Source organism: Urocitellus parryii, chromosome 3, assembly GCF_045843805.1.
Source record: "Urocitellus parryii isolate mUroPar1 chromosome 3, mUroPar1.hap1, whole genome shotgun sequence".
NCBI classification, from domain to species: Eukaryota; Metazoa; Chordata; class Mammalia; order Rodentia; family Sciuridae; genus Urocitellus; species Urocitellus parryii.
Genome location: NC_135533.1, coordinates 173,914,777 through 173,937,272, shown reverse-complemented (window position 1 = coordinate 173,937,272; position 22,496 = coordinate 173,914,777). Strand labels below are relative to the sequence as shown.

The following is a 22,496-nucleotide window of genomic DNA, read 5'->3' as shown; positions in this document are numbered from 1 at the left end:
TTGATGCATAGCATCTAGGACAGGGTGGTGGCTATCAGTGTGAGTTTTGAATTTGAGCTTTCTGGGATTTGAAAAACATGAATTTGTCTCCTTCCTTTCTCTTCCTCCTCCTCCTTTTTTTTTTTTTTTTTTTTTTTTTTTTGGTAATGAGGATTTAACCCAGGGGCACCTGAGCTACATCCCCAGTCCTTTTTAAATATATTTTATTCTGAGACAGAGTCTTGCTAAGTTGCTTAGGGCCTCACTAAGTTGCTGAGGCTGACTTTGAACTTGTGGTTCTCTTACCTCAGCCTCCTGAGTAACTGGGGTTACCGGCATGCACCACCATGCCCAGCTATCTCCTTTCTTTTTGTTTGTGATTTGAGTAATTCCAGAGACAGCTTTCTCACTTTTATTTCTTTAAACAAAGATTGGCAAGATAGTTCAAATTCATAGTGATTTTATCTATCTATCTATCTATCTATTTATTTAATTTTGTGGTACTGGGGATTGAACCCAGGGACCCTCAACCATTGAGCTATGTCCCTAGCACTTTTTTTTTTCTATTTTGAGACAGGTTCTGGCTAAGTTGCTCAGGCTAGACTTGAATTTCAGATCCTCCTGCCTCAGCCTCCTAAGTCTCTGGGATTGTAAGTGTGTACAACCACATCCAGCTCATAGCGATTTTTTAAAAATACCCCCTAAGGGATGTTTGCTCCAAATTCATTAAAATACTAGGAAAATTCAGCCATGCAAATTTTACATTGAAATTATAAATTTAATGAACTATAATATGCACATAGAAAAGTATACCAATTAATCTTCATTTTTTTTTAATATGAGGTCTCACTATGTTGCCCAGTCTGTCTTGAACAATTAGGTTCAAGGGATCCTTCTACATCAACCTCTCAGGTAGCTGGGAATACAGGTGTGCACCACTGAGTCTGGCTTTCTTGAATTTTTATTTGTAAATGTAGAAAAATCAATAAATAAGGGTAACCTCTGATCTATAATAATAATAATAGTTATTATTATTATTATTATAAAAGTCTAGTTGTACTTCACATAAAGAGAAAGAAACCTGATAACTTTGGCTCTGCACCTGGTACTTAGTAAGCATGTGTGTTCTCTGTCATTGCTGCTTCTAAATGTTTTCATCATTTGTTTATTTTTGTGCTCTGGAGCCAGAACTGCCTGCCTTTGAATCCTGACTTCAACATCTACTAGTTGTGTGATTTGGGGCAGTTCATTTAACCTCTCTGAGCCTCAGTTTCTTCATCTGGAAAGTAGGAACAAAAGGTACCTACTTACAAAATTGTTTTGAGGACTAAATGAGCTAATACTTACCAAACATTTGGACATGATTAGCACACAGCTAGCACTCACTGTATAAGCACTGATATTAAAAAGCAAACCCTTAAAAACTTAGTCTCGGTGGCAGAGAAATTGAAGTGTCTTCCAGTCCACAAGTCAAAGGGCAGTGATCTGAGGAGTTGGGGTGCCCGTGTTCTGATCCCACATCTGCTCATGAGCAGAGAGAGCTTCGGTTTCTTATTCCAGCCAAGCTGGCTCACAGGAAGGTGAGTACGAACAAGGAGTCCTGGTTAGAAAAATACACACTCAGGAAAGAACGGGCTCTCCCCAGGCAGAACTTTAGAAAAACAACAATCTGCTGCTCCTTGATTAAAGAGTAAAAAACTAATTATTCTTTCCGGAGGGACCTGAGACTGCTCTCTGCCGGGTTGTGACCTGGAGATGCAGGATGTGGATTTCCTTCAGATGTAGGGAAGTCTTTCCCACTGAAAATGTACGGTGATGCAGATGGACATGGGGGCCTGGGGCTGGGTGGAGGGAGGATTCCATGGCTTCTAGAGGCAACCCGTAAACATTTTAGAAACATCATTGCAGGTCAGCATTCAGGGTGTGTGTGTGTGTGTGTGTGTGTGTGTGTGTGTGTGTGTGTGTGTATAAACTCTTATGTTAGATTTTTATAAAGATCTCTGGTATATAACATCCCTTAAAATATGCTATATATAAATAAATAAGTAAAATAAAGGTCTTAAAAAAAAGGGGGGCTGGGGTTGTGGCTCAGCGGTAGAGCACTCACCTAGCACGTGTGAGGCCCTGGGTTTGACCCTCAGCACCACATATAAATAAATAAATAGAATAAAGGTATAAAAAAGTATGCTATAATTTCAGTTAATTAGACCATCTTACAACTAGCTTAGATGTTTAAAGTCTAGAGCTTCATCCAAACAATGAGGATGTGATCAGGATGCCAAGAAGGTAGTGCCACTGGGAAACACTTTGTGTGTGTGTTTGTGTTTGTGTGTGCGCACGCACACACACACACACACACACACACACACTAAATAAATACCCTTTAGTTGAGGAACAGGAAGGAAAAAATTCCATCTAGGTGTAATTTGTCTGTAACATTTCTCATCATCTTCCATACCAGACAGTTAGGGATAGTTCCCATTGTCCTGTACTGTTTGGCTGCAGATATCAAGAAAGTTCAAAAGAGTCTTACAGGGCTGGAGTTGGGGCTCAGTGGCAGAGTGCTTGCCTAGTACATGTGAGGCACTGGGTTCAATCCTCAGCACCACATAGAAATAAATAAAAATAAAGGTATTGTGTCCATCTACAACTAAAAATGTTTTTTTTTAAAAAGAGTCTTATAGACACTTATTGGATATCTACCACATTCCAGGTCATATAAATAAAAACAAACAAAAACAAAACACTCATTTAAAGATTTAAAGATTTAAAGACTTTAAGGGACTGACCAGAACTTATGATCTCTGTCAACTTCAATCAGTTAATTGGATACTCTTTGGACAAGTATCTGTCAGCTCTTGTTCCCCATCCCCGCTGATGTTCTCTCTTAAAGTCAAATTTGGTGGGCATGTCTCTGTCCACCCTGAAGGACTTCTGTCACTTGACCTCTATAAGCTGATGACCTCTGAGTACAATCTCTAGTTCTTGTATCCAGCTGCCAATTCCACACCTCCATTTGGAGGTCTGTTATCATCTGCTCTGGATTTTTGTCCCCGTCTGTTCCCCCCACAGGCCTTTTCTATTTTCCCAGCTATTTAAGCTAAAATTGTTAGAGCATCTTTAAATCCTCTTTTTATTTCACCTTCTTCTTTTATTTCACCTTCAGTGAGTATTCAACTCTTTGGCACATCCTGTTATTTCTACCTTATTTCTACCTTCAGATATGTTCATGATTCCATTACTTCTCATCACCTCCACTGCTACCATCTTGGTCCAAGTCCCTGTCATCTGTTGCCTGGGCCATCACAGAACTTCTTCACCTCTTCCGTGCTTCCTCTCATGCTCCCTGGAGCCTCTCTCTTCATATAGCAGTTGAAAACAGTCTCTTTGAAACTTAGACCATGTATCTCTTCTCTTCAGAATCTGCCAATTGCCTCTCATCTCACCCAGACTAAAATCCAAAAACTTCATTCGTGGTAGCCTAAGACGCTTACTCTCTGGTTCCTGCTCCTTCTGCGACTCTTTTCCACTCATTCCACACACTCCTTACCCCACCCCCCTCAGATTGGCTTTGTTGCACCTCAGCTGAACCAAGCATTTTCTGCCCCAGGAAGTTTGCATATGCCATCCTCTCGACCGAAGACATTCTCTCCCTATTCCTAAAACAAAGCCTGGTGTGTTGTAGCTACTCAGCAATCATTTAGAGCTACCATTTATTATGCATTTAACAAGAGGGAGGTAGTAGGCAGAGTACCTCTTAGGAATCATGTCTTTAAATTGTTAGAGCATGTCCCCTGTGAAGGCCAAGTCTCATCATAGCCACTTTCAGAATGGGAACTGGGGACTACTGAGGAAGTTGTGTGAGTTGCCTAAGTTACTTGTGGGCTTGCTCAGGTCTGGGAGACTGCAGAGCCTGTTCTCCAGTCACCTTGTGTTACTGCCTTTTCTCCTTGGTGGCCCATCTTGGTTCCAGAAAGTTGTTTAGTGGCTGACCAACACACGGAAAGTTGAATGAGCAACTGTGGCCCCCCGCTCAGGTGGGAAGCGAAGCGGAGTTTTGGCATACTTGTGATGGGCAATGTCTCTTGGAGTGTTGGGGGTTTTCATTTGCTGTGGGTTGTAATGGTGTTTTGCAGATGAGGTGACCAGGGAGCCACCCCAGGGTTAGTAGGACAAAAATCATATTTAGTCTAAAGCACTTGGGAAGGGCCACATGAGCCATCTCTCCCTACATCCCTCCTGGCCAATGTTCCCTCCAGTGCTATTCATTTAGACAGCTCTGAGGGAGAAGGTGGCAGGCATTTGAGCACCCTTCTGTTCAGAATGTACCCATCAAGGATCCAGTTTGGCCTGAGGGGCCAGGGAGAGAGAAGTGGGCCGGGGTAAGTTCAGATCCGCAGCTCCACCGCAGGCTTGCAGTTGCACCTCTGCCCAGAAGGCCCTATAAATGGCTCTTCAACTACAAAGACCATCCCCTCTCTCTTACCCCGTTGAGTGTACACAGTTGTATTCATGTTTTTTCATCATGTCTATGAGGTAGTTTTGTGATACTTCAACCATAGACTTTTTTTAGAGAGAGAGAGAGAGAGAGAGAGAGAGAGAGAGAGAGAGAAGAGAGAGAATTTTAATATTTATTTTTTTAGTTTCAGCGGACACAACATCTTTGTTTGTATGTGGTGCTGAGGATCGAACCCGGGCCGCACACATGCCAGGCGAGCATGCTACCACTTGAGCCACGTCCCCAGCCCCAACCACAGACTTCTTGAGGACAAGCACCGTTCATTCTCCATCTGTTTATTAAGCTCCTACTGAAGACCAGCAATGACTCCAAACCATGTAGTCTCTGGCCTTCCAGAGCTTGTCCCCTGGAAGGAGGCTAACAAAGTATACTTTTGCTGTGCTGGGCACCAAGTCCTTTACACATTCATCTAATCCTTACAATAGCCCTTTGAGAGCGCCCTGTTAATATCTCCATCTTACAGATGGAGGAAATAGAAATCAGAATAGTTAAATTACTTGTGCAGCATCACACAGCTAGTGAATGACAGAGCTATCTCCAACATCTGTGCTCTTAAGCACTGGGCAAAACTATCCCTATATGGCACCACTGAGGAGGCGTCAAAAATTACCATTGGCAATTTTCCTTCTGGAAGGCTGAACTCATGACAGGCTGTTCTAAAAAGAAATACAAGCTTTGCAGGAAGCTAAAGTGCAAAAGAGTAAAAATGAGCAAAATGTCTTATGAGGTGGGAGCAGAAGACACACGGGTGTTACTGTACGTCTCTGAGCCTGGTGTGTGTGCATGCAGGAGGGATGGGGAAGAGGTGGAGGAAGCCAGAAGGTGTGGGAATTTTTGTCATGGCTGAATGAGTCAAGTACATATGTGTCTCTGACACAGGGACTTGTGGGCTGCTTTCTCACACTTGCTGGTAAAACTTCATGACTGAGCAATTTCCAGCAGCTCTTGGGCGGCACAAAATGCTTAGGCTCCCCGTTTTTAATTACAGAATTCCCTCTTCTGAAGTAGGTGATAGGATTCTATTTCACATTATTATTTTGTGAAGATTTTCTTTTATCATACATATCTTTTATTTTGCCTGAGAATCTTTTTTATTTTACCCTCACGTTTCAGAACATCATGGTAAAATATGCATAAAATATTGCCAATTTAACCATTACCATATTTACCACTTTAAGTTATAATGATATGGTGACACCATTACTACTGCCTAGTTCCAGAACCTTTCCATCACCGCAAAAGAGTCTGTGCATTCACTAAGCGGGCACTCTCTATTCCTTCTCTTCTAGCCACTGGCAACTACTAATCTACTTTCTGACCTCACATCTCTGCCTGTTCTGAAGATTTCAGATAGATGGGATCATACAATACATAGCACTTTTTGCCTGCTCTTTCACATTGCATAATGTTTTCAAGGTTCTTTTGTCTATTGCATGTTATGTATCAGCACTTCATTCTTTTTATGGCTGAATAATATTTTGCCCATGGATATGCCACATTTTGTTTATCCATATATCAGTTGATAGATACCTTTAAAATAGTACCAGCTATATGCCAGACACTTTGATACATGTTATATCCTGAATATTTAAAGAGTTCTTACATATAAATTAAAATAAACCTTCTTTATATAAATGAGAAATGATGAGAACAGGCATTTTGCAAGGGAAGAACTACAAATATACTAACTTTATGGATTTCAAAAATCAGTTTAATCTCTTTAGTTTATTGTGGAATTAGTTTGACTAGAGTACTCCAGTATTATCTTGCTATAGTTTACAGACTTTTGTTTGGGGTATTTCCCATTTGGGGCACAGTTTCACTTGTTGCTTCTTTAAGTAACTCATGTATACATTTGTGACCCACAGATAATTTCCTTTGAATTTTCCAGACATTACTTTCCAAAGCCTTTGTGAAATATTTTGGGGTGTTTCTGAATGCAGATAGGTACTCAAATATTTTGGAGAATGCCACATTTTTTAAAATACAGGTTTCAAATTTCTCAGCTTGGTCACCAACGGCTGAGACAGAGCAGTTGATTTTCATAGCCAGAGGTTTTTTAAAACTGCACACATTGTTTTTCTATAATTGTACCGTCCAGCACGGCAGCCACATACCACATATGGCCATCGTGCGCTAGAAACATGGCTAACACTAACTAAGATGCGTGGTAAATGTAAAATCCACATTGGATTTTGAAGACTTAGTATGAAAAATCAAGTTATCTGTCATATTTTTCCTACTGATTAGAATTTGAATTGATATCTAATATGTTGGGTTAAACATATCATTAAAACCAAACTGTCTGTTTCTTTTTAAAATATGACTAATAGAAAAATTTAAAGTACATATGTGGCTCACATGATATTTCTATTTTTAAAAAATATTTTATGTATATTTTTAATTGTAGTTGAACACACAGTGTCTTTATTTTTATATGGTGCTAAGGATCAAACTCAGTGCCTCACGCATGTGAGGCAAGTGCTTTATTACTGAACTACAGCCTCAGCCCCAATATTTCTATTAAATGGCACTGCTCTTAAAAAAAAAAAAATCTGGAACAAGGTGAAGAGAAATCCAAGTGGACACTGCAACTTCCTTGTGTTAGTTCAGAATCTTGGAAGTGCTGCTGAGACAGGCTATGGAGATGTCACATCTGTAGATCCACGGCTATGCCCATGACAGTATTTATTAGTGTCCTCCTCACCTCTTTTCTGCCTTGGGCAGTTCATGGGTCTGGTTACTTTGTCCACCTCCACCTTCCAACCTGCTTTTCCTTTGGCCTGGCCTGCTTTTTCCATTTCTCATCGCCTGACTGAGTCCCTCTCTGGCAGGCATCAGGAGGCCTCATTTCCTCTGCGGGGCGGGAGTGGGGGTGGTCTTTCTGGCTCCTCAAACTCTGGTTGTGCTCCTTTGGCATATCACCACTTAAAAATAACAAACTTACTATGTTGTGATTTTTTTTTTAAGGAGGTGTTGGTCTGATTGTCTCAGTGAGAAAATGAAAGCAAGAGCCTTCTATCCCTTGTTCAATGCTATATCTCTAATATATGGCCCCACACCTGACATAGTGTATGTGCTCAGTAAATATTGATGATTTTTTAAAAATTATTGATGATTAAATCTAATGGGTGCGTCCCCATGAATACACACTCCTTCCCCCAGGTCTGTCCTCAGTGGGACTGCTGCAGAGAGGAGCCAACTGGTAACCAAGCCATGGTGCCAGTTGATGACTCTTCCTCCTCCTCCCCCTCCTCCCCCTCCCCATCTTCCTCCTCCTCTTCTTCCTCCTTCCATCTCCCCATCCCCTGCCTCCAGGGGTTGTTAAGCACTCTCAGGAATGCTTAACCACTGAACCACAACCCCAGCCCTTTTTATTTTTTAATTTTGAGGCAGGGTCTCTCTGAGTTGCTTAGGGCCTCCTTAAATTGCTGAGGCTGGCTTTGAACTTTCGATCCTCTTCCCTCAGACTCGGAACTGCTGGGATTAGAGGCATGCACCACTGTGCCAGGCCCTGCTGACCAGTTTTGAGGTCCTGTGATTTTTTTTTTTTTTTTTAGAGAGAAAGAGAGAATTTTTATTTTATTTTATTTTATGTGGTGCTGAGGATTGAACCCAGTGGCCCACGCATGCCAGGTGAGCGCGTTACCGCTTAAGCCACATCCCCAGCCCTCCTGTGATTCTTTTTTGTCCAAGTTTATCAGAAAATAAAAAATTGGGGTTGCTGCATGATCTGTGTAGAATAAAGTGGAGGAGCCGCTCTTGGTGGTACCCTTGTGGTTTTTTTTGTTTGTTTGTTTGTTTGTTTGTTTTGTTTTTGAAGAGAATGGAAACCCAAAACAACGAGCTTTCTGTTCCAACTACTTCCTCACACTGTGCTCCTCCACCAAGCCTTGGGTCTTCCCAAGCTGAACTCCTGCCTGTCTGTTTTCAATTATGTACTGAAAACAGAAACTAAAAAACCTTTACCAGAAAGAAGCTGTCGCCTTCTTAAGCGGCCCAAACAGAATCAAAACACCTGCCACAGACAGTGCTGTTCTCAGTACAAATCTCTCTTCTCAGGTATAGCTGTTTGATTTTCCCAGTGATGCTACAGTTGCCCTCATGGATGGAAAAGGGGCAAAACCAAGAGAAAGAAAGAAAGAGAAAAGGAAGGTTTTGTTAGCAAGGTGCTCTGGGCTGGAAATTCAGACATTTAAATATTTACAATGTGTACATCATCTTGGCTATGGAGGTGGTCTTTGGGGAGAGAAAAGAAGAGGCAGGAAATTAGAAGGGAAGGGGAAGTCTTTCCAATGACTCCATCCTGTTCTCATGTGTGGCCATGATGTTACCTAAACAAATATTCATAGCATGGGGAAGCCTTTGTTTTATTTGACTTATATTTTATCTGGTGTGTAAGGATTTGATGCAGATTTCATAGATCCTCCAACATGAATCTTAACAATGATAATGACTCACCCTTACTTGGTTAAGGAAGGACCCCCCACACACACACACACACTTTTTTGGTACTGGGGATTGAACCCAGGGGAACTATACCCCGAGCCATATTCCCAGCCCTTTTTATTTTTTATTTGGAGATGTGGTCTTGCTAAATTGCTGAGGCTGGCCTCACACTTGGGATCCTCCTGCCCCAGCCTCCTGAGTCACTGAGGTTATAGTCATAGCCACAACACCCAGCTAAGAACCCTCTCTTAATAATAAGAATAACTAATTTAAGTACCTATTAAGTGCCAGACTCTCTAGTACACATTTAATATAGTGCATGACTTAAGCCCTTCCATTTTGTGAAAAGGGTTGATTATCCCCACTTTCCCTCAAAAGGAGAAAAGAATAGGTAACCTGCTTGAAGTTCCCCAATAAGAAAGGGAGGAAGCCATTTTTAGACTTGGGCAGAAGAAGCAGTCTCAATGTGCACCTCTGGTCACTCACTCTCTTAGGGGCTGCTCTGGAAGTGTTGGCTAATTCCCTGCTTAAGGTGATGAGCAAGGGTCACATTTGCTTTCACATGGTGGGTACATCCTGTGCTGGCTGACCCTCAGGCCTGCTGCTACTGACCTTATTCTATTTGGTTCCAGACGCACACACTTGAAGTAGCGATCATTCCCTACATGCCACAGTCTGGCTGGGCACAAATAACCTAGCCGCCACAAAGCACTTGTATGTTCAAACAGGAAACTTTATTGCCTGAACTCCACCAGCACTCCACGCACACTCCCCGGCTGTGTGTGCACTCAGTCTTGGAACTCCAAAGTAGTGGGCGCCCGAGGCAGCAAGCAGGGGTCTATATACAATAGAATACACAGCCTGTTTCAATCCAGGATCATCCTGTCACAGCAATTACAGCTTAACTTAATTATCATCTTAATGGCTCGCTGGCATCACCTCTTAACCACTCCTTTTGGCGCCACCCGACTCGCGGCTCTCAGCACCTACATTCAGCTTGACTCATGATTTTTCACTCTCACTGTGGGCATTTCCCTATTTCTTCCTTAAGTTCTCTCAAGGCGAAGAGAAGTGTTCTTTCAAACCTGTCACAGGGGGTGACCTTCCCATATGGATGGCAGCTCCCCTCCTGTCTCAGTGGTTTCTTGTGCTACTCCCCACACCCCCTGGCTTTCCCATCATCCTGTGGGAATGGCAATGCCAGTCAGCCTGGTCCTCGTGACATCTAAAGCATGATGGAAATGCTGCCTGGACAGAGGGCTATGCTTCATGATGATGAGCGTGTGCCTGACTAAGGCCTGGTTCACACTAGGTGCTAGAGGGCTGCACTCAGACTTGGATCCCTCCTCTAAGCTCCGTTCAGAGCCCAACTGCATATGTTTGTGCATGGGAAACCTGCAGAACTAAGTGTCATATCGCTTGGACTTTTGTTGCCCATATGAAGAAGTTGCTTCTGAAACAACAGCGTGGTGAACACAAGCCTGTAATTCTAGCTGCTCAGCAGGCTGAGGCAGGAGGATCACAAGTTCAAAGTCAGTCTTAGCAACTTAGCGAGACCCTGTCTGAAAATATAAAATGCTGGGGATGTGGCTCAGTGGTTAAGTTTGGTTTAATCCTTCGTACCAAAAAAAAAAAAAAGGAAGAAGAAGAAAAAGAAAGAAAAAAAGAAATACACCCAGGGCTGATGGGCCCATTAGATTCTTTGATAATGTGAATATCTGGAAGTCTGGCTGGGAGTGGGAAGTGAGAGGTGGGTGGGAGCTAAAAATTAGGGACAGCCTGTGTATCAGCGAGTCTCCTGGCAGTTTCCCTAGCTGAGGTGGTGCCGGGAGGGGTCTCAAGTTGTGCGGGATTGGCAGATTGGCTCAAATCAAGTTGACAGATTGGCTTGATGCGTTTTCTTTGGCTGTGAGACCTGGTAATGAGGAACCCTGTTAAACTGGTGCCTTCCCTCACAGACACCCAGGCTTCGTTCTTCCTAACACCCTGTCTACTGCAGCCTCGGGATCTAGAGTCAGGTGCATCAGCATTGGTGTTTGAATTCTCGATTGGCACCTGCCAGCTGTCTGACCTCTGTTATGTGCTTTAACCTTTCTCAGCCTGTTTTAACTCATCTGTAAAGTGCTATAATCATAACATTGCATTATATCATATTATATATTATAAAATTACATTATGTAAAATTATAAATTTATAATCTATTTGAAAGTATATGATCTCATGACAATATTTATATATAAAGTATTATATAACACCATTGTTATTCCATTCACACATCATATAATGTGTTATAACCTATTGTAAAGTTATCATGAGGCTTGGTGTATGTAGGTAAAGTGCTCAGTTCCTGATACAGCTCTACCTGAATTACTATTAATTGTTGAAATAATTAGCATTAGCTTGCAACCTATAAAACCAGGGCACATTTTTACAAATGTCCTGGTATGTATTGTTGTTTTGGAAGCAGTGAAGCCCATTAAATAATTAGGAAGGCAAAACCCAGTTGTAATTGGGAGAAGTATTATTGACATATAAAATTTTTTCTTGAAGATAGAAATTTCTTTTCAGAAGAACTTACACCCATATGCTACTTAATAGAGAAGGATATTAAATCTACTACCCACATGTCCTCTGTTTATCTCCAGATATTACTGACTTGGGTTTCTGTTGTTATGGGAGGCTGCAGGGGAGGGCGAGGCAGAAAGGGCTTCATTAAAATGCATGTCTGATGGGGGTTCCCACAGACTCTGGCCAGCTGGCCCAGCTCTCCAATGCTACTCCCACGTCCCTACTTGAACACTGTTCTGGGAGCTGGGTTTGGAAAAGAGGGAGGGAGCACCGTGCTGTCATCTACTGAGTTAGAATCCTTACCTATTGAGTCTACCTAGTGGTTATTATCTCCCCTGTTTTGCACATAGGATAACTAAAGCTCAAGAAATTACTCTCATGTTCAGGGTCATATGGCTAATCAAAAATCAAGGGACTTGAGAACAGGCAGTTGAGATCGGACTCCCATCCCTGGTCCTCAGTTTTTATTTTGGAGATGGGGAAGTGCGAGGGGTAGAGTCTAGGGCCTCACCTGTGCTAGGCAAGTGCTCTACTACTGAACCACATCCTCAGACTCTCAATTTTCTTATCTATTAGGTAGGTATAATAATGAACCCTAGTTCACAGGGTGAAAATCAGTGAGATTAACTATATAAAATCTTAACATATGCTTTTGTAAGTACTCAATACCTGTTAGTTGATGCTACTATTATAATTATCTTGTACTTTATTTCTCTCTTTTACATGACAGAGCCAACCAGTCTTTTACTCTGCTCTGACATACCGAAAAGCCTGGGCTCTGGTCACTGTGTACTTTCTGCTTGTGTTATTGTTGATTGTAGCAGAGAGCCCAAGGTGAAGGTGACTGTCATATAACTAACACCTTTTGGGTACAGCTGTGAGTAAAATCTCAGGAAAAGTCCAAGGTGGATCTTTTCCAGGTATGTTTTCAGCCAGCATGAAATGTGCATATATCTATATTGGCAGGCATCACGTTTTCAAAATATTGGAAAAGATATTCCTGTAGGTCTGGTTAGCAGCTACAAAATTTTATCTCATTTGCAAGACAGAAATCAGGGCCTCTTACCCTGACATACCCTGAAGCTGCCTGTACCACTCCCAGGAAGCTTGATTCTTGGAGAGAAGTTAATGGACAAGAATACCAAAGTTGACTTGTTATGCAGCAGCCATATGTCCTGTTGGTCATCTCTTTAAAAACTTAGAAATCACGTCTGACCTCCGTGGAGATGTTGGGGCTCCCCAAAGTGTGATGCAACTGGGGAGCTTCCAGGCTGAAGCCTTAGATATCACCAGATTGCCTCTGTTTGGTTTCTTTGTGACAAATAAAGATGGTGAGTTTAATCTGACTTTTTAGTTGCATCCCGAGGGCACTTTAGATTTTATTTTTTGGACAAAAGATGGATTACTTTGTGGAACCGTGGGGTTTTCCTCCTGGGGAGTTGGGAAGGAATATGTAGTGAATTGGGCTGCTGAAGATAAAACCTCCAGCCCAAAACTAGAGAAAACTCCAGTCACCAAGTTCACCTTGTCCTTTTCTTCAGGTATTTTCCTTTGTGATAAACCTGCATTTGAAACCAGTGATCTCTTCCAAGCATCTCCTCCATGAATAATGAACACGTTGTCTTTTCTCCTCTCCTAGGCCTAAACGGCAGCGGCAGAACAACTTTCCCATGTTTCCCTCTCCCAAAGCCTGGAACTTCAGAGGGGTAAGTGTCTGCCCTGGGCAGCTCCTGCTGTTAAAGGTCCTGTTCCAGATATGTACTCCAGCCTCCAGAGAGGTCACTGTGAGGTTTGATTAACTTATAAATTTCTACCAAAAAAGCATCTGTTTTACTCCCCATGGAGGTTATGTTTGCATCAGCTGTTGTAGTTGAAGTGGCCCAAAAAGCATTTGCTGACATTAGCCCACCCCGAACTTCATGGGATGTAGGAAATGTCTTGTGAAGAAGCTGAGAAGGGTTATGGTTGCTGGGGTGGGCATTGGTTGCTACCCTTGGAACCTGGAAGGAGCCCATGTGCAATGAAGGAAAAGAGAAGTGAGAAATGTGCGTTCTACTAATATGCAGATTTGTACTTTCATGGGGAACTTTGTTTTCCAGAAGTCTGAAGGCTTTAAACAGACTGGAAGGGAATCATTAAGTTCTCCTAATCACAGAACAGTAGTCTGTTATATTACCCTTGATATAACAGGGATGATAATGTGATCAGTCACAGTGCCAGGAGGTCCTGCTGTGCATTAGAATCAGTTCTAACACTGACCTGGGATGAGAGGGACCTTTGCTCTGTAGGGAAGGCTTTGAGCTATGTCACCTCTAGACCCTTGTGTGTGGTGTTCCTGGCCTGCACTGCACCCCTGTACTCCCCCTCATCCACTTCATCCACAGTGACTAAGCTCTGACATTACCTTTTCTGGGAAGTTATCACTGCCACCCTTCTGAATCTGAGCTTGAGTCCCCTCCCCACTGCATGTATCCTGCACTTTCTTATCATTATGTTTAGTTAGGACTTACTGAAATTCAAGATTGGAACCCCCAGGCAGGAGGTGCACAGATACCTTACCCCTCTCTTTTGTTACTACTATATCTCTGGGCTTGGCACAATTCCTGGCATATCCATACTTAATTAATTAGTTGGATGGATGGATGGGTAGATGGATGAATGAATGAATCTGTCTCTCACATCCATCTGACACAAACCCCACATGTTGCCTTCAGATTGGGTTTCAAGCCTTCTGTCTTTCAATTACTATTCTGACTGTTCACCCTGTAAAATGTTACATAGATCTCACTTGTTTTCTCCAGGTGTCTTATTAAAAATAAATGTAGATCACAGCACTATTTTAACTCAGACTACAGTGTACTTTTCATTGAGTACAAAGAGAAATGTGTTGACTTCTGAAATAGATGTTCGAGGCTTACTGAATGCAAGTCTTGTGCTTCCTAAGTTGTTTATGGTTTAATGGATAAGATCTCCATTTCTCAAAGTGTGTTCGGTTGAATGATCATAACCACTAAGTGAAAAAATGGCTTGTGTGGTCAAATAAATTTGGGACATTCTGAATGCACAAAATTAAATATATTCATCACTTCATGGCTTCTCAGAGACTTTGATGTGTTGATGTGCAGGGAGACTTCACAAGGAGAGTTGATAGAATTTGCAAGAATGCCCAAAATCATGGCCCATGAAACCTTTTACTGACCCAACAGTCTGTACACACTTTGGAAGCTGATATGTGTAGTCAATTTTGGACAATAGAGAAATTGGATCTCCTGTGAGCAGATTAGTCTTTTTGAAGACTTTGTTTCCGGTGGTCTCCTGATCCACCCTCCCTTCAGTGTTGCTCTCCTAATTGAAGAGTGGTCATTGGCTGAGGGAAGTGAATATATATATAGGGCAACAAGCCACCCAAGTTTACTTAGGGACTATCCTGGTTTTAAGTCTTGCACCTGGGGAAACCCCTTGGTCCCAGGCTCTCTGGGATAATTGATTACCCTACCTGTGTCCTTGGACTTCTTCTACTGTTTCTTCTTAAAAAAAGTTTTAAAGGGGCTGAGGCTGTGGCTCAGTGGTAGAACGCTTGCCTAGCACGTGTTAGGCCCTGGGTTCCATCCTCAGCACCACATAAAAATAAATAAAATAAAGGTATTGTGTCCAACTACAACTAAAAATAATATTTTAAAAAGTTTTATAAATTTTCAGCATGATTCTTGTTTATAGAATTTGCTGCTCAAAGGAACCAATTAGGAATATACATGTCTTGAGTGACACTCTGTTTGCCTTGTCTTTGCCAAATCTAAGATAATAGTGATATTTTAAATTAGTAATGCACTGCAGGGTGGGGGACAAAACCTGCCCTGAGCTAACTGCAACCAAGTAGGTATCCAAATCTAATGCAGTATCAACTTCAAGTTCCTATCAGCCCTTACTTAAATTCTTAGCCCACTCATAAGAGTGTCCCACAGCATTACATTAACTTGTCTGAATATAGTGCATTAGGTAGCTGGGTCAGCTGTGTGGTTTGCTTGGTCTCATGTTCTTTCTTTGATTTCTTCTGGACCTGGGGCTTTTTGTAAAGCTAGACAAACTGGCATCAAGATACACCAGAGGGAGAGGCTTGGGGCCTGGTCGACTGCCAGATTCCTCTGTGGCTAAATCAGTCTCTCTCCACCTTGGAGTAGAATCCTCAGTGACATGATGGGAGTGGAAGGGAACTCAGCCAAGTGGAAACACCCTCACTCCCAGCCAGGACACTCTTCATCATCGTCATTATGGTAATTGAAATTGACGAAGGACCCAGGCTGCCAGGATGAGGATGTTTGAGGCATCCTCTAGCCAATGCGTTTTCTGTAATGAAATTTGACTCTCAGGTCTGTTAGACAGAGCTGTGCATGCTGTTCTAGGGCAGGGTACACTTTCTGTGAACACTTTGTTTTATTCTTGACTTAGAAAGGAAGCTTTTAGAATTTCTGTACTAGCAGCTTTTCCATGTTTATGTACCTGGCAGAGAAACACATTATATTATAAGCATTTGCAATCCTGTTCCTCTTTAGCTTCTGAAGAGAAAGCATTCTGTGTTTGTTGACTCAGGTCCTGGGCATTTGTGGATCTGGGGGGTGGGGCCCAGGACACAGTGGTGAGCAATGAAGTGGAAAGCCATGAGGAGCAGGAATCATGTTGTTCTAGATGAGACATTTGGGGAAAAGAGAGATTTCAGAATAATGTTAAAGAAGTTCTTATAGAGTGGATTGTATTGTTACCCTCCACCTGCCCCCAAACCCTTCCCTGGAAATGCTCTCTTTAGCATTGGTCCTTGAAGCATTAGGAGTTGCATTGGGGATTTTCCTTTTGTTGCTGGAGGGTTTGGCTGTGCAGAGGCACAGGAAGGACCAGTGATGCTTGGATGACATGTCCCTTCTACTTCCCAAGTGGTTTAGCCCTTTCCCAGGTTGCCATTGATGTTGACTATATTCAGCCCTTCCTTCTCATGCTGAGCTAAGGAGGCAGAGGTCCTAGGTGTTTCTGATCTTCTAGGGCCTCCCCAGGCAAGGGGTGGTGCTGTGCCTATCTATGACCAGACCTGTGGATGCTGTAGGTAGATTCGTTCATGGAGAGAAGTTGAGAGCATGGTTTAGGTTGGGGTAATCTTGGTAGGAACATTTAAACCAGAGTAAAACCAGAACAGAATGGGGAAGAATGAGAAGATCCAGGAGTTGGGACCCTGGGGGTGGGGTGTCTTGCTCCTAGATGCTCTTCTATCAGGTACATTCTGCACATCTGGTCCCCATCTGGATGGGGAAGTGCTGAGCTCAGAATTTCCATCCTTCCTTATGAAAATGTTTTATACAGCTCCTCCTGTTGAGAGAGAGAGAGAGAGAGAGAGAGAGAGAGAGAGAGAGGGAGGGAGGGAGGGAGGGAGGGAGGGAGGGAGGGAGGGAGGGAGGGAGGGAGACTGACTCAAGGAGGGAACTCATACTAGGACTTGAAATTCTCAAGGATAAAGCTCCAGCCATTGCCCTGTAAGTGAACTAGAAAATGCTTAGCAGGGACCTACTGTGTGCAAAGTATTGTTTTAGTACTGGGGCTGAACTTTTAGTGACTTTCTTATTCTCTAGTGGCTGGTCTTTAGTTTTGCCTGTGCTATTTGGGAAGAAATTTCTGGACTTGGACTTAGAAGGGCATACCATTGTAGCCCTGGCCTTTTAATTTTCCTTATCTAAATGAGGAAAACAAGGTCCAGTGTATTAGTCAGATCCTTTGATTATGAGTTATAAAATCTCGGTTAAAACTAGCTCAAGTAAAGAAGGGAATTGATTGCCCTTGTAAACTGAGGTGAACCAAGGTTGCAGCTTTCAGGTACAGCTGCATCCAGGGATGCATTTCCTTTCTCAGCTTTGTTTCTCTCTGGGTTTGCTCATATTTTTTCCTACTACATGTGAACTTTTTTTTTTGTTGTTGTTGTTTTGTTTTCGTTTTTTGGAATGACAGGATGGTCATGAAGAACCACGTTTCCAGGAAAAAAGTGAAAAATTTTTGCTACCAGGGTCTACATTCAAAATCCCAGTAAAAGACTCTGATTGCCCTGGCTTGGATCATGTAGCTATGCTTTGACCAGTCACTGTGATCAGAGGATGGGGTAATATGATTAGAAAGGTCTTTGTAATATGCTTCCTCCATGGTAGGGAGCCAGATGGACAGGGTTTTTCAATTGGCAGTTCCTCTAGAACCACTTGAAGTGGGGAAGAAGCAGTTGTTCAAAGGAAAACTTGATGCTGTTATTGAAAAGGAGTCTCATTCCTTGACAAAGAGGGGAAAATTACAACCACTCCTGAGGGCTACTCAGAGTGAGAGTTCAGGAGAACTTGTCTTCTGGCAGTAGATTCTTTCTCCATGAAGTTCTGATTAGTCCCATGCCCCTTGTTGGGAAAGAAGCTGGAAAACATTCAGCATATCTGAATTTCTTGAAGGCTAGACTGAGGTGCTCTAAATTCACAACTTGTTAGAGTGACAGAGTCTCTGCTGCTCAAAATTCACCAGGCCAGGTCAGTGTTTATTGTGACCCCTCCATGCTGCAGAATGCTGAATTTGTACATTTACTTCTGTTTATTGAACATTCTTCAGGCCAGACTGTGGCAGCCCTGCATGGAAGAGAGCACAGTTATCCCTTAATATTTGTGGTGTTGGGGTTGGAGGGTTTGGTTCTAGGAGCCCGGTGGATATCAAAGTTCTTGGACACTCAGCTTCCTTATATAAAATGGCATAGTACATTATGCACATCCTCCTGAGTACTTTACATCTTCTGCCCATTATTTACAACACCTAATACAACGTAATTGCTATGTAAATAGTTGTTATACAGTGTTATTTAGGGAATAATGACAAAAAGTCTGTACATATTCAGGACAGATGCATTTTTTTTCCAATTATTTTTGATCCACAGTTGGTTGAATCTGTGGATGCAGAACCCACGGATAATGAGAGCTGGCTGAATTTATTTCCATCACAAGATACATGAAGTTTGATTCATTCTCATTTTATGGATGAGGAAATAGAGTATGTTAATTTTCTATTGCTGAGTAACAAATTAGCACAAATTTAGCAGCATATACAGTACCCATTCATTAGCTCACAATTGTGTAGACCAGAAGTTAGGACATGATCTGGCTGGGATCTCTGCTCAGGGTCTCATGAGACAAAAATCAAGGTGTCAGTCTGGACTAGGTTCTCTCTAAAGCTCAGAGTCCTCTCCCAAGCTCACGTAGACTGTTGGAAGGATTCAGTTTCTTGCAGTTTCTGGGAGGTCACCGTTCCCTTGTTGGCTGTCAGCTGGGGCTGCTGTCCACTCCTAGAGGTCATTTTCAGGTTTTTGCTGTGTGGACCATTCCATCTTCAAAGCCAGCAATGGAGCATCTCCTTTACATCAGATTCCTTTCAAGGGCTCAGCAGATTAGATCAGGTTACATAGATGCTCTCCCTTTTGAAGTCCATGGTCTTGAAGTCCATGTTCAGTAATCTGATCATGGGGGTGATGCCCCACAACTCCCTCAGGTGCTGCCTGCACTCTACGGGATGGGATTATACAAGGTGTATGCACCAAGAGACGGGGACCTTGGGGACCATTTTAGAACTCTGCCAACCCCACAGAGGTTTAGAGAAGGGAGCAGCTTGCCCAGGGCCACACAGCAAGTAAGTGGTAGAGCGTGGATTTGAACCAGACCTCAACTGGTTCCAAATTCCGTGTTCTTGAGCAGTACCTTTTTTGTAACTTCTCTTCCATATGAAATTATTTGCAAGTGGGGAAAATATTTACAATTTTCTTCTTATCCTAAGGTCCCTAATGTATAAAGGACCCTTGCAAAACCATAATACAAATTTTAAAACTCAATAGGAAGAGTTAACAGACTGGAATAAGTGATGCCAAAGAGAAAATAAGTAAGCAAAGTTGAGTGTTCATTCTAATTAAGAAATTAAAAATATTTTAAAATGACAAAAGTAATAAGAATACTGTCAATAATAATGTACGTCATTTAACTCTTGCTACAATTCCAAGTCATCACATCCCCCAGCAGCCCTGTTTAGTAGATAGTGTTGTAATTATCCCCACTTTCCAAATGGAATAACCGAGACCAGAATCATCCCCAAGGTCTCATAGCAATTAAGTAATGGGTCCAGCTTTTGCTTTCAACAACAGGGTCACTGTAACAAGTACAAATAATGCAAAACATATGTGCATAGAAGAAAAGGAAACGAAGTTGGGCACAGTGGCACAAACTCATAACCCCAGCTATTCAGGAGGCTGAGGTAGGAGGATCACAAGTTTAAGGCCAGCCTTAGCAACTGAGAGAGAAAATAAAAAAATAAAATGAGCTGTGGGTGTGGCTCAGTGGTAGAATACCCTTGGGTTCAGTTTCTAGTACCCACCCCCCAATATAGAAAGAAAACGAAAATCTAAAATAATAAAATCTAAAGTTACAAACTAAAATGATTTTTTTTGCAGGGAAATAATACATTACTATGTACATAGAAAATAGTCTGGGGGATTCTTACCCTTGACAGTCTGAAGTGGGTAAGATCTTCAGGAACTCTTATGTTACATACTTTTGAAATGCCTGAATTTTCTAGAGAGAGCATGCATTGCATTTATAATTAGCAAAACAATAAATTTATGATAATTAAAAGAGATCTTCCATAATCAAAAATTTTCATAAGAAGAGACTTATTTTTTAAAGCTTAGGGTCTTAGAACATATCAGGGAGTGTCATTGAATATGTGTCGTGCCAGGCACCGGGGACTGATCTGATCTGGGAGTACAGAAAAGATCTGCACATTCTGTGCCACAGGACATTTGCTTGTACTGTCTCACCAACCTCCCACCTCCCTGATAGTCAGTCTAGAACAAATTCCATGCACACTGTGGGTTAGGCATTTTATTAGTTCATACCCTTGAGTTTGGTGGATAGTCCTTGGCAGTTATAACAAAAGCTTAAGTAGTTAAAAGGCACATGTGTTGGGGTCAAAAAGCCAGATTGTGGACTTCAGACTAGACACATTTCAGAGCATCAGGTCCTATATTTGCAAAATGAGAATGGACAATAATGTGATCTTCTCAAACATGAGTCTTAGTAATGATGTGTGTGTGTGTCCTGGATATGATGTTTTTCATGTAGTTAAGTGTGCAGAAAACACATTTAACTCCTTATAATGAGGGTTCCTCTATACCTAAAACCACTTTTCTAAAAGATATGTATTTGCTAGATGCCTTTTTTGATGTGAAGCACTTACTTAAAAAGGAAACACTGACTCTTGGATCTCTCTTTAGCTCTACTAAATTTCCCTTCAGACAGTAGAGCAGCCAGCCAGGTGTAGATGCTGACCTCTGAAAGGAAAAGCCCATGTTATGTCTTTAGCTTGCTAACACCAAAATTATGCCAGCACAGTGAAGCTCATTTTTAGATTCAATGCAATTTCTTTTTCTGGCCATATTTGAGATCTGTGGGGGTTACAGTGGACTAGTGTGCCAGTTGTGCAGATTCTGCACATTTGAGGCAGAATTTATAGATGACTTCATTTTATGTGGTTTTCACTTCACTTAGTCTCTTTTCGTTACAGAGTATGCAGAGCAAAAGACGCTTTATCTCTGGGACTTATTAGGAAATTTTAATTGCAAGTGACAGAAATACAGATTAGCTTAGGCAAGGAGTTTTTAAACATACTGAGGTATGGGAAGTATTTCATGGAATGCAGTGGAGCTCAAGACCCCAGGACTAGATGCTGGAATCCCATGAGATTCCAAGCTATTCTTTGCTATTGCCACATTTGCTCCGCACTTGACTCCTTCCATTTCCCCACACAGTGGAAATGCAGCCATCTGCAAAGATATGACAGCCTGCCTCTCAAAGCCAGCATTATTGGGGAGGGATTCTGATTGGTCCAATTTGGGTCCTGGACCAATCAGCAGCGACCAGGGAGCAGGGTAATATTGCACCACCACTGTGACTCCTATGGTAACCATAGTAACAGAGGAAGGGAAGGGGCAGTTTTAGAAGGGAAAATTCTTTAGGTGGATGCAAACAATTCCTGTCTATAAAGTCTTTCCCCTCACTCCTCCTATAGTACAGAATAATCTGATTCCCGAGGCCTAACTTTTCTTCTTTGGAATGGAAACAGTCCATTTAGTTTATTTATTTTTTATTTTTTACTTTTTTTAGTTGTAGATGAACACAATACCTTTATTTCATATTTTTATGTGGTGCTGAGGATCGAACCCAGTGCATGCATGCGAGACAAGTGCTCTACCACTGAGCCAAAACACCAACCCTAGTTTTTTTAAAAAATTAATTCTTTTTAGTTATACATGATAGTAGAATCCATTTTGACATAATTATAAAAGCATGGAACATGTCTCATTCTAATTCAGTCCCCAGTACCTCTTCTTCCTCTCCCATCTCCTGCAACATTTAGTTATTGATTCCTTTTTTTTTTTAACCTTGACAATTTGACTTGGGACTAAGAATATCCTGTTCAACAAGAATACACATAAAACATAATAATCCTCTGGATGAATCAAAATAACAGCAGATCCTGGAAAATTGAGTTCTACAATGGTTTATGGCCATTCTAGAATATAGGGAAATATGGTAGTTTAATCAGGGCTTTTAAGTAGCAGATGGCCCAAGAATCAGTCTAATATTGCTTTATGGTTTGAAACTTTTCATTTTAATCAAGTTTAGACTTTAACATACAAACAATGTCATGGCAATGATCTTGATGCCTCCGAAAGACCTCTATGCAATTTGAAGGCATGGGAGGGGATGGCAACTTTGAGAACTGGGGGAAACACCTATGAAGAAGCTTCCTTTTCTGAAGCTAGAACTTCCCCGTCAGTTTCTGTCTTTCTTCCATTTAGGTTTAATTCCTCTGTTTTCTGCTTCTGTGCCAGAATCTTGGGATGGGGGTTGGTGAAGTTCCCATCACTGACCTTCAC

General features: G+C 41.9%; 1 protein-coding gene across 1 annotated transcript in view; it reads left to right on the top strand.

Moving 5' to 3' along the window:
• Positions 1–22,496, top strand: part of Arhgef3 (Rho guanine nucleotide exchange factor 3) — a 324,382-nt gene that overhangs the window by 99,758 nt on the left and 202,128 nt on the right. The window contains exon 3 of the mRNA XM_026388621.2: positions 13,155–13,221. Within this exon, the coding sequence (XP_026244406.1) occupies positions 13,155–13,221 (67 nt within the window). The remainder of the gene's footprint in view (positions 1–13,154; positions 13,222–22,496) is intronic.